The 13,338-nt window shown below is 46.5% G+C and overlaps 1 protein-coding gene across 1 annotated transcript; it reads left to right on the top strand.

Annotated features, from left to right (window-relative positions):
• On the top strand, positions 1-13,147 carry LOC131294989 (uncharacterized). Its single transcript, XM_058323051.1, has 6 exons — positions 1-211; positions 8,254-8,454; positions 8,546-9,599; positions 9,669-9,862; positions 9,941-12,242; positions 12,461-13,147. The coding sequence occupies exons 1-6, from the start codon at positions 138-140 to the stop codon at positions 12,665-12,667; spliced, it is 4,032 nt and encodes a 1,343-aa protein (XP_058179034.1). The 5' UTR covers positions 1-137; the 3' UTR covers positions 12,668-13,147.
• The last annotated feature ends 191 nt before the right edge of the window (positions 13,148-13,338 follow it).

Genomic DNA, 13,338 nt, shown 5'->3' with positions numbered 1-13,338 from the left:
GGATCCCGAAAGTGGACAAATTTGATGGGCGACGTGGCGACCACAGCAATTGCCCATCGCCGTCAACGCCCGGGCTGCCGTCGTCTGTCTCCGCTGCGGCCAATCGATTTAGTCGGGTTTGGACCTATAAATATATAATGGCACTGTTCAATAAACTGCTGTTCAGCAAGAAAAGAAGTACAACCTCAGCGTCACAGAAAACAAGCCCCGGGTGAGTAGGCACAAAAGTCTTTAAAGCCTTCCTATCACATTTTTACCATTTTTCATTTGCACAGTTACGTCGGCGAGGTTTAGTTTCCTCTGGGTTTATTATGCTCTATTTGTAGTAAACTTTTTGCTGGTTCAGCATGGCTTCGGTTGAAGCGACCACACACGACACGCACGGTTTGGCATTATGGAAGGATTGGAAGGTACAAGAATTGTACTACGATCGATATGAGCGAAGTAAAATGCCTATTGATCCTATGAACGTTTTTTAAGCGTCTTATATAAGCAAAACCTTGAACGAACCTTTGGAGGGGTGTAAATGACAAGAAAATGTCACTTTCACTAGCTCGCTATGGCCCTGTGTGATGCGAAGAGTCATGCAAAATATGTGTTAATCATTTGAACATCTTTATTTTCCTTTATATTATGAGAGACTGATGATCAACATCGGGAAGGATGAATGTCATTATTGATGTACTTTACAACAGACAAATCAAATTGAACGGTCTATAAATGGATCAGAATAGGAAAGAAAATACTGGCTCTTAAGTATTAAATTTCAATTCGTCTTATAATATAATTGTCCTCGTTAATTTTCGTTGAAAAAACTGTTATTCCATCGATCCGACTGTCTATTTTCTTTTGATATACGTGGGATCCGTGCGAAAAGTTCATGACATTCTACCAGCCCAAGATAAGAATTAATCAAACGCAGGTGCGCAACTGAATTAAAATAGCTTTACATGACGCACACGGAAGCTGTCTCCTCGGGAGATGCTATCGTACGCCCGACCATCGTAACACCGAACCAACATTCCTGCGTGATAAGGCCGAAAACATGACACTCATAGCATAAGAAACCGTTGACCTATCACGCAGGAACATCCCTTCCGAATGTTGTTTGTTTGTTCGGGCCTCGAAATTTCATCTTTTTTCGGCCCCCTTAATCTGTTACGAATGCTGTGCGAATTTGTTTCGATTGGTAAACACTCTTTTTTCCCGCGAATATAAGCATGTGATAAGCCAGACAAAAATTGACCGTCCGTTATTTATCATCAACCGCGCGTCTCAAGAGTGTGGAACACAAGAAGCAAACATCATGATGATGTATGCGACCCATCGAACCATCAACCGTTCCCCCCCTCCCCCTCCCTTTTTCTGGTTGGGGCGTGTGGGGTGTTCTTCTCGCGGGGTGTTGACTTTCGGCGCGGCTACGATGACGCTCCCCGAGTCACGAGAATCTATCCGTTCTTGTCTCGCCGGCCGGTGACTATCTCCTTCCGGCTTGCGGCGCCCTGGGGCAACATGTTGTTCTTTGCCCCCCAGGCCTAGACCGGCACAGCTTTGAGGGGTTTCCCGTATGTGTGTAGGGGGATTTTTTGCCTTTTGTCCGGTGGTTTATTTTCCCTTTAGGGGTGGGTGGGTGCCCGATAAACGCCAAAGATAAAGGTTTGCTCAAGAAGACGTGCGTCTCGCGGTCAGGTGCCCTTTGCCTCAAACGTATGGTTTTGTTACATGCGTGACGAACTAAACCGTTTCCTAGTTAGACTATAGTATTGGAAATCTATGTAGTCCTTATTTATCCAATGTAACAAAAAAAAACATGGAAATATCCCCTTTTTTCACACAAAGGAGAGAAAACATTTACCTTTCGTCCACTTATCATGTCCACGTGAAACCCCAAGCCAGGAAAGTTGTTCAAACGTTCCAGATGGCGGCCGAAAGGTCTCCCGCGATCAGTCACCTGTGATCCGCGCAGGCTCACCTTTTTTCTTCCGTCTTCGATTCAACAATAACAAACCTTCAAAATGTGCCGAAAAGCAGCAAAAGCGAAAAGAGGGGAAGAAAAATAGCAACCGACCGGATATTCGCGCTCGAATGTCAACGTCTGTGTGCGTGCGTGACCGACGCACGGGCGCCCAAGAAGTACCCCGTCCTCTCTCTTGCAAATTCCCAAACCCCCACACTCACCGACTAGCGATCCTTCCTTGCCATCGTTCGGTCGGAAGGTGGCCATCAGTGTCATCCGCACGTCGTCGGTCTGATCGCGGGGCGTCGTGTGGTCGTTGTACGGGAACCGACAAATCACGTGCTTTTGCTACCACGCCCCATCACATCCACCCATTCTCTCGCGGGAAACTCCTCCGATCGTCTTCGATCGCGTCGTGATCGGTTTTTTTTCTTGTCGTTTTGCTCCTTGTCCTCTCCACGGATCCGCGGATGGACAGATCGTTCCCCTGTTTTGCATTGGGTACGTTTATTTGTGGTGCACACTTTTCTGATTGCTCCACCATGTGCTGAATATATATATACTCTTCCAACCCCCCGTGCCTAAGGGTCAGTTTCGTGTTGATTTCGTGTGCTGTTTACCGCGATCGCGGGCGCGAACTGATGGTTATAGTAGCGTCTGGTGTGTGCGTGTTTTTTACATTTTTTATTTGCACGATGCTAGTATTTTTAGAGCAACGAAACCGAAATGCGTCTATGCTGGCTCTAGCAACTACTACTAAGAGGGAGATGTATTTTTGGAGGCGTAGAGGAACAATGAGTGCCAAGAAGATCAATCGATTTATCCCTTTCTGTTAACAGTCCATCGAGGGTCAAGAGCAGACGAACAGAGTCTAGTCAATCGTCGTATGCACCAGACGCCACTGACGCCTTGTGCAATACACTTCCGTGTGGCGTCATCGAATGACGAACGAATCCCTTCGATGTTGATTACATGATGTGGATCGGGATGATTGAGTATCGTCCTGCGTCATTGGATACGATCGTGTCCCTTTGAAGGGAGCGTGTTTGTTTCATTCGACATCGCATTCACCTGTTGTCTGTTGCGCTTTTATGAATGGAAGCACGACGAATCCTGGCTACCAACACACGAGTGATCGAGGGTGTAGTCCTTATTCTGTCAGATGCAGCCCGCCATGTAGCATACCGAAGGACAACGTGTTAATACGCTGACTGCCAATGATCCTCACAGTGGGTGACACGAAATTCATTGGGAATATTTTTCTAAATTTATTTATAAAATAAATGCTTGGACTTGTTTTTGATCCAATAACACAATATTAATGCAATATTATATGCAATATTATATTGCAAGTTCCGAATTGCTTGTCACCCACTATTGCCATTACTTAAATCTATAATCTATTCTCGTGTTCTCTAAGCATTATGGTTTTTAATTCGAAACTTAAATTAATGGGAATGAAAATATCTGCTCGAACATCAGAATATGGAATGATATGCCATAAAAAGGAAATAATTTTCGTGTGTAAAGCTGCTAGAAGACGGATGCAATCTTCCAATGCAAATTTTAAAAAATGGTACAAAAACTAATCATGAATAAAAAACAAACATGCCAATATTTGCCGCACTTAATAGGAGAAGGATAAGTTCAACCTAGCTTCGTTGGAAACAAATTCTCCCTTGGTTGAATTGTAACAGTTAGATAGTCTGTAGTGTAATGGCGGGAAAGTTTTGTCGCTAATTCATACAATTTCATTCATACAAATAAAAAACCAACTTCTTTTTCGTCATTGCGCGCATTAAGTTTTGCGTAAAAGTGTGAAACTTTGCCGTAGACCTGTTGTCTCCTGTTTCGCAAAAGCACGCTCGCCACACAGACGTTTTGATGATCGGCTGGGTCGAAAAGCAAACAACCAGAGTCACGAGATTCGTCAAGCAAACGTTCCATTTTCACCTTACTCTACCGAGGACCTTCGGGGGGCGAAGCAAAAAGGTACACATGCTCCCGTTGGCCGTGTCTTAAGCGACCCGGTGTTAATTACTTCTTTCGCCGTACGGTCGTCACTCGCCGGTCACAAGACTGCCGTCGCCATCACGAAAACGCGCGTGGTCAACACGGTGTGCTATTTCCTTGCGTAATGAAACCACCGACGGAGCGGAATGTGAACGGGGAAATCCGGGAGATACTCCGTGGGGTAAGATATCGGATCGCGAATTGCCCTCGTCAAAATTCGAAGGGGACATAGGTGGTGCCCCAGAAGACGCTAGGATTTCGCGTTGTCCGCAATATCACCGTCGTGCTGTGTGCATCTCGTGGTGACAATCCGAAGAGGAAATAAATGTTCAGTAAATTTAGTGATACCATACCGAAGGGGTGAGTACGAGGGGTTATGGGATAGACGACTCTTGTTTGGATGAAAAATTGTTTCAATTTTCCGCTCTTCAAACAGGTTAAAGTACGCACAACGAAGAATGTAGTTGCAATATGCACCTGAATGATCGCCCATGCATGGTCGCATGATCCAATTAGGATGCAACCGAATCACCCCCGACACGATCATGTCTTAGTCGTGTCTGGTCGGTCCCAAAATAGGCCAATGCCGTAAAGGGAGGATCGGTTGCATTTTTAAATTCTTTGTCGGTGGGTTTTCATTCATTCGCCCATTCATTAATGACTGCAAGTGTAAAGACGAATCCCTGTATGCAATGATGCATCTCAATGTCGTCCATTGTTGCAGCGAGTGTACTGCACTCCACACAAGCATCTGCGAGTGTTTGCGTGTGAAAAAATTGGTGAATGACATGTACTTAATGTGCTTTTTGGTCATGTGCTACCATTGTCGTCGTTGCAACGTCCGCGGCATCACCTGGGTCGGTTGGATAAAACCACAGCCTCCACACATGTTTATCAGCCCAACTGTGGCACGGTTGGAATAAGACAAGGGAGCTTTTATTTTTATTCATTTTCCTTTTCAAGTTTAAAAAATATATTTAATAAAACGCTTCATTACAATTGTAACATTATTTGCCTAACACGTGTACTTTTGCCTACTATGAAAACAAACTAATTTATTGTTGTTTTGATGTTATGGTTTTGTAAAAATTTAAATGTTGAATCGTATTTTGTAAAGCGTGCAACTTTCCATATAATTGTTATCTGCACTTGAAGACATCAAATGATTTTTTAGCTATTGTGCATTAATGCCAAGGAGGTGACATATTTTTCTACGCAAGAAATAATGATGAATCAAACCAAACCGAACATTAAATCAAATGATGCGCAGAATTTTCTGACCCTTGCTTGAAACTATTAAAAAAAAAGCAAGTAATGAATATAATGTGGTTTGGTAATAGGAAGTATATTAATTGTTTTAATAATTGAAAATTAAACAGTAATTTGTTATATTTAAATAGAAAGCATTGGTGTATAAGAACTGTAGTCTTTCGTAAAAATAGATAAATATGTTAAATAATTGTTGACCAAACAGCATGGCACAGGCAGATTACCTAATCAAACACAGTAATCTTATCGGGACAACGCACTTTGGTGAACCTTAAATGCGCTGCGACGGCGCAACACTATCATCTCAGGTGCGGAATTATCCCAGCAAAGCTATTTATTGCTTTCTTGGCACGCTTTAAATAGCATAAACATGCAATGAAAAACAATCTTTTCTATTCTACCGTGGTTTTTTTTCCCTCTGCCGAGACTCTAACCATCTGGTGGAATCTGATTTATTGTTGACATCCCCAAAAGCCAGGCCGATCGTCGCCCCCCTTTCAAGTGGAGAATGACCGCGAATTGTCGTAAACGGTAAGCTGAGGCTTCCACCGTTGTTTGCACTAATCCGGTGTCCGCTCGGTTTCGTTCGGCCCGGAAGGTGCTACTAGGTGAGATAATTGTTGCAAAGTACCGTACCGCCGGTATGCGTACGTGTGGGTGTTTGCCTCCCGGTTGTTTAATTTAATTTAAAAACGAATAAAAATTGTAGAATAAAATTGTGTATATCTCTGTTTACAGCCAGTCACGGGGGGAAACGGTAGAATGTACTTAAATTGACCGCCACGTGACGGGTAGCTGACGTTATGATGCATGATTTTTGTTGGGGTTTGTTTTTTATCGGCGAGCTTATTATCTTTACAATATATTTTTATCGTTGACGAGCATTCCATTTTTGTTTCCCCGTATCTAAATATCACCGTTTGGCATGTTTGGACGAGTCAAACAGTCTGCTTGTGAAAAAAATGAAATATAAGTACAAGCTTAAGGCGGGAGGGTAAGTGTTCCAACCAACGAGACATAGCGACTCCGATACCGGACGCGTGACCACCACCGGCAGTCCATTAGTCATTTAGATAAGGAGAGTGGATGTTACTAATCTCGAACCGTTGCAAATTGCTGATGCCGGCGTCAAGAAAAAAGAAAGAAAAGTGTCAAACGCCTGTTCGTTGATAGATCACCCTCCTACTTGTGAGGAATGTAATGATGGTTGTTAGTTGGTTTGGGGTTTACTAATTTTGGTTACTTGATTGTACTTAATCAAAACTACCTGTTCATTCATATATTAGTTTGCTTGTTTACTTGGTTGTGTATTTATTTTATTCGTTGTAGTAAATTCGTTGTTCTTCAAATTTCCAAAATCTACTAAGATCGTTACGTAGTGCAAGAAATTGTTGTATTGTGTTTCTGATGCCAGGATTCAATTTTATTGTAGCTTTAATTTGTTTTGTACCGCTTAACCTCGGGCTTCCGAGCCTATCAATCACTGGGATTAAACTGTAGCCGGCTCCTTATCGCTGGATCGGTGATCGGTTTTGATAAAGCTATTTTTTAACTAAGTCTAAGTCAACGCTCGTCGAAAATGGAGAGAGGAAGGGGGGGCTAATCCTTCGCGAAAGGGAGAAGCGTTGTGAGGTAAAAAGTCATGTGACTTGATGAAGGAATTCCGCGTGACTTTGGAACGCGGACCTGGCCAAAGTGTTGTGAGTGTCGCGTGTGTGTAGCGGTCACGCTTTATGCGATTAGTGTGCGATAGGGGCTACAATATCCGCATTGGCTTATCTTACGGGAGATTTTCGCTATATTTTTGTGAGGATGGCTGAACTTTATCGGAGGCATTCTCCTGCTTCCACCGTTGGATGGCTCTTGTTGATGATTACGGTAAAGGTTTCGGTGTGGAAAGGGCGGCTGTCGGTGTGTGCACCTCATCATGCACGTCAGGGACGTACCTGGACCCCTCACGAGGAACCAATTATAGGATCAAGGTTTAACACTTCACCATAATCTTCCAATCGCGGATAAGAAGTCCGCTCCAAAGAATCGAATATTGACGATAATATGTCTGCTACTCGTTTGCCTTTTCGGATGGGATTGATAAAAAATAAATCGGTAACGTTTCCATTAGGTCACTCTGGGCACGTGCTGCGAGCTGTTGCCTCGTAATTGCAATCATAACTTTCATCCTCGTTTATGGTTTGACTTGCTGTAATCTCAATCAACCGAGCGATAATCCGGCCTGAGCTGTGCACACCTTGCTACCAGGCCGGACGGAGCATATCTATTCTACAATCCTGGTAATAAACGCCCATTGATCTGATGGCAGACACCTGATAGATCGAGCGACGGTGGTCGTCGTAATGACCTAATCGGGGGCCCTCTGTTCTGTGCTGGGAGTTGCTGGGTGGCGTGGTCTTATCATGGCCGTACTTGAGAGTTGGTCAGATTTTTATGGAAAGCTCTAAAGCAGCATTATCGGATAAATTGGGTTACGGGGTGGTAAACCACTTCCTACCTGTAGCCGGTAGAGGTGTGCCTTGTGAATCATTCGATGTGATTTATTCTTATGAATCATTCATTGGAGATCGGTGAAACTGCAAGCATTCATGAATGTTTATGAATCTCTCATGTATAGATCAAGACTGGTAAAAAGAGAGATCGGTATTAGTTCTAAAAATGTTTACAAACATATTCATTATGTAGGAGATCTTTTATACAATCTCTTTAACTAAATAATCACCAGAAATTCTAGATCACAGTGTTCTGACCCGGGGCCTCTCGGATTTTGGAGTAAAATAATATCCCAAGTATTTGTATTTGAATTTATATTTGTATTTAGAATCTTATCGGTGTCTGCTGCAGGCTTCACGCTGTATAGTATCTTCAATCTAAGTGACATACAATGTTACAAAATGTCTCACTTCCTTGTTCAATCAGTGAAATATATTTTTTTTCTGTCACACAAACTTTAAAAGTAACATACTAAATTAAATTCTTTGCTCCCTTTTTCTCCCGTAAAGACAATTTCCATTCAGTGCCGATCAAGTACGCATTTTGGTGTTCAAAGAGTGTGATCTGCGTGGCCGAAAGCTCCTGTTCGATTCGAGTGCCCTCGAGAAGGTGTCGTCGGATGGCAATAGTGCAGCGTACGCCAGCGAGAATCATCCGGCAGCGATCCCCCAGGTGCAAAAGTGTGACCATTGCAACGTTGTGTATCGGGTGCGTAAGGTGAGTAAGGGTGGGTTTTTTTTCATGTGATCGAAAAAAAATACAATTCCGCTCTCGCTCTCTTCAGCAAAGTGACCCCAGGAGCGATGGGACGACGAAGGAGGAGATCAAACAATTCGAAGAGATGATCTTCGGTTCGGCTCCGATTGCGTTTCGTGGTAGCAGCTTCAAGGTGCACTGGATGAAGACGCCCAAAACTTTGATGTGCTCGCTGGTGTTTCCGGCTCCCGTGCCTAGCGGGGCGAAGAAATCATCCGTGTCGACCTACCCCGGATCGGAGTTGTTTATAAACGCCTCCAGCGGAGGCCACGGCATCGGGAGTAGCACCGGTGGCGTCGACTTCAATCCTTCCGTGAGCGATCTCAGTTCGCTCGGAACGGGATCGTTGCACTCGTTCACCGTTTCTTCCTCGACCGCCACCCAGCACGACCCGTCGCTATTGCACCGACATAGACCGGTGATTCCGGCGGAGTTTTACGATCGGTTCGATCGATTCGCCGACCTGCGCCACTCGTCCAACAGTGGCATAGATTCGGGGTACGGAGGAACCGACCCGTGGGCACTGTCTTCCAGCTCGTCGCGGCACCCAAACTCGTCCTCGCACCGGAGCAGCCTATCGTCGATTTACAGCGACTTCGATTGCCTCCGGCGGATGAGTGCGGACAACTTCAGCATGGACATTCCACCGTCACCGAACTGCGTCAGTCTCGAGGGCTGCCATTCGCACGGAAGCTTTCATCGGCGGGTGGGGAAGAACCTCTCGACGTCGTTCGAAACGCGCCACACGATCGCCGATCACGTTGGTAACTTGGATGAGCTGGGGCAGCTGATGTTGGCGAGTGGCGCAGGGACAACCCACCACGGGCCTGCCGGTAGCCGGCGCAATAGTGAAACGATCGAGTTAAACAGGCGGAAGGCACTGAACGGTGAGCTGCTCTCGACGGCCACAAACTACCAGGGGAAGGCACCGAGCAAACGACTGCGGCTAGGAGTGGCCGTATGCGTGCGACTGAACGAAACGATGCTGCAGGACACGGATACGTTCTGCTCCGAGCACATGACCGTGTTTGAATCGATCCTGTGTCGGGTACGGGTGGCCGTCGAGAAGGCTTACATCAAATGGAAATTTTTTCTTCAGGTATGAATAATTCTTCTTGCCGCAAAGAGACATTTGTTCACTCATGCCGCTTTTTTTTCCTCCCAATAGATAATGCTTGGAGCGTGGCATTCGACGCAACAGTGGTTGAACGATCTCTTTACGGCACCCCGGTTGAGTAAGCCCGTCTGGTTGACACTCAGCTGCAGTAAGCTGACCGATCGGACGCTCGCCGACCTGGCTAGTACCTTCATGAACGATCTGTGTTCGTTGCTTTCGTTAGCTGATACAAAGGATACAAATTTGTAAGTATCTTCTCCACGAGATGGATGGAATGATATATAACTGAAAATAGATAATTGGAAATTTACATATTGTTTCAGTTTCATTAGCACAGTCATCACGGCCGTCCTAACGCACCATCTCGGTTGGGTGGGAACGATCGCCGCCATGACGGCCAGTGACGACGCCGGCTTCTCCGGTAGCAAGCTTGATCTGATCCGGCGAGAAAAGGAGCGTATGAACGAAATCACCGCCAATCATCCGTACAGCGTGCTGTGGGCACAGCTGGGCGATCTTTACGGAGCCGTCGGCTACCCGACAAAGCTCTCGAAAACGATCATCTGCGGTAGCTCCCAGTTGGGCAACACGCTCGAGAAGTTGTTGAATGTACTGTCGTACTTTATACGTTGTTCCGAGATCAAGCGAACCGTGTACGTCGAGGCGTTCGATGAAGCGAACATTAGAACGGCATTCATATCGCAGCGTGAGCAGCTCGCGAGCGGAAACGGGTGCAGTGAACCACCGATGGTGGGAGGTCAGGAAAAGGATGCCAAAGGCATACCAAAGGAAACTTCCGCTTCAAGTTTGCTGCTAAAACCATCGGGGCCACTTCCACGAGCGGCGTCGTCCAGCAGCGGGATGGTTCGATCGACAACGCTCATGAAAAATCTCGCCTGCTTGGCCCCGGGTGAAGGTGGGGAGGATGTCGGGCTGCAAGACGATGCACCGGGACGAAAATTGTCGGTGGCAGCTGGCAGTGAGGAAGTGCAGAAGGCACTCAAAAAGAACGTGATGAATGACATTCCAAACGTGCTGGTCTACCGGGACTCACGGTTCGTGCGGCAGGAGCTACGGATAGGGAACAAGAGCATGGACACCGGGCTCGTAATGAATGCCCGTGAAAAGCAGTACCTTGAGGCGCGCTATCAGATCGGAAAGGTGGATCACGCGGCGGAGCTGGCGGAGGAAGCGTTAGCGTACGAGGGCCAAAACGCTGACGCTGATTGCGAGTCGGTCCGGCTGTCCTACCTCATTACGGAGAACAGCTTGGGCGCGCAGTCGGCCACCGTGGAGCCACAGCAGCGTTTGATTTGGGGCGTGGAGAAAACCAAAGAAGGAATCGCCTTTGAACAGCTCAAATACATCCATTTGCTTCGCGGTGATTACAACGTGGTGAAGGATTCGCCCGGCGAAAAGGAAAGCGACACGAAGAACGGCAACGAGGTCGTGTTTGTGCTCGGTGAGAACGAGATGCTTAAGGACATCCATCGGAAGCCGGGACAGCAAGGTGGTCATCCCTCTTCTTTTGTGCCAGCGCTCGGTCAACCGCTGAAGCACTGCTGCCGACAGAAGATTAACAGTTTCGACAAGTATCGGCAGATAGCGGTTAACTTTTTAAATCGTAACTTGCCCGCAAATCAACATCTGCTGGACCAGAGTACGAAGGAGCATCTGGAGCGGAATCGAGCGGATTGCTTTCTTGCCGCGGTTGCCGAAAAGGAGCAGACGGCGGGAAAGGGTGATGCGCAAGAGTGCGACGTTTGCCATCAGATACCCACGATCGTATGCCTGCAGACGCCAACGAACGCGTCCGAGATGGAATTTTTGGAAGATTTAACACTATGGAAAAATTGTCCACAAGATGCGCCGCCCAAAAATAGCGACAGGAGGGTTGCAGAGAAGGAGCCCGTATCCGGTCGTACCCCCAGCTCCTCGATGCTGTCCCATGAAAACATTCCTCAAATCGTACTGTCACAGCATCACATGGACACGCTGGACGAAAACGACGAACTGCGAGCGAAACATCCGGGCAGTGTCCTCAAGCTTGTCGATATTCCCTTTCCAAAGGGAATGCGAACGACCGGATCTGGAAACGATGAGAATAACAACAGTAGCGGTAATTCCAACGGTGGTGTCGGTTGTTCCGGTGGTGGAACCAGTGCCAACAGTGGTAGTTCTGGTAGCTCAGGTAGTGGTGCCGGTCATCATCATTATCATCATCATCATCATCATCATCACGTGAGTGATTCTACCGGCGGCGGCACCAGTGGAGACAAGACTGACAAGGGATCTCGATACTTCCGGGCCGGTTTTATGCCATCTCTGTTTAGCTGCATCACTGACCACTACATGCCGGACATGGTGCTGCAGGGCACGACCGCTCCGCCGTCAAAGTGGGAAGCGACACTGAAGCGGGACCTCAACCTAGCGGCACGGTTTACGCTGTACGAGCAACACCTGACGGAGAATAATGCCATCGTGGCCAACATGGACACGCACGAGGTGCGGCTCCATTCGTCGCAGTCCCAGGTCGACGGTGATATTGTCGGCATGTCGCAGCGCGTTTCGGCCATGCTGGAAGCAGTGAATGCGATGTGGTCGGCAGGAATATCAGCGTATCAGGTAATAAGGAATGATTTTTTTTACGTTTCTTCAGATAGCGTATAAAGGATTGCAATAAAGTCCATAAATACACATTGAACATTGGTAGACTTTAAATTCGACATAAGTTATCTCACGGTCAGTCCGTACGATAACTCTTTCTATTACTAAAGATATCCTGAACAACATTTTCCCGAAGTTTTCACGTATCTATCCGCTTCTTCTATTCTACTTCACAGTGTATGGCGTTTATCGAATCGAAACTGCGCGAACTGTACCTGCAGTCGGAAACGATCGCCAGTGTGATGCTGGCGACGGACTTTTGCACCACCAACTCCATCACCACCGCCATGGACATCACTGCCAACGATATGGAGCTGCTGCTATCGGTCGCCTCCGTCCACACGCCCGAGGCATCCAAGCGGTACCGGGTGTTGATGCGTTAAGATAAGGGGGACCTGGCGCGGAAAAGACGCGCGCGTTGTCGTTTGAGCTTGAGATTTTGTTGTAATATAAATGTGATATTAGTGTTAGTCAAGAAAGTGAACGGCGTAATTCAGGGATGATAGTATCGATATGGAATCGAAAGGAATGTAGCAGAACGCCATGCGATTTTTTTTTTGCATTGTGCAATTGAAGTATTCCGTCACCGAGCGGCGGAGGTAGAGGCCATCCGGAACCGGTGAATGATATTGCATATGCTCTCTCTCTCTCTCACACACACACTGTCTTTCTCCTTCCGTACATCGTAACGATGTACCAGACGATTATTGTAAAACAATAATGATGGAAGCCGTGTGTGTTAAGAATTGTGAATTATGTTAAATGAATTGCAGAGCAATAAGCGCGCCTTGACCTATTACTGATGCAATCCAGACGGCAAATGGCCGGACGGACTAGGTTGTGGCCACGATATGATGGTTAGTGAATTCAGTTTAGGCAAACGCTAGATGATAGGGAGTAGTAAGACGTAATCTAAGGTTAAGACTTTTCCCCTCGACAATACACTGTCGCTAATTGTGTTAGCATACTGCTGCCCGGTGGCCAGTAAAAGCAGATGAAGGAAAACGAAAACGCCAGTGAACTAAGATATTTATTGACACGAAACTAGCAATAA

The sequence above is a fragment of the Anopheles ziemanni genome, chromosome 2 (genome assembly GCF_943734765.1).
Source record: "Anopheles ziemanni chromosome 2, idAnoZiCoDA_A2_x.2, whole genome shotgun sequence".
Lineage (NCBI taxonomy): Eukaryota > Metazoa > Arthropoda > Insecta > Diptera > Culicidae > Anopheles > Anopheles ziemanni.
Note: the sequence above shows the minus strand (reverse complement) of the source record. Positions and strands in the feature narration are given on the sequence as shown.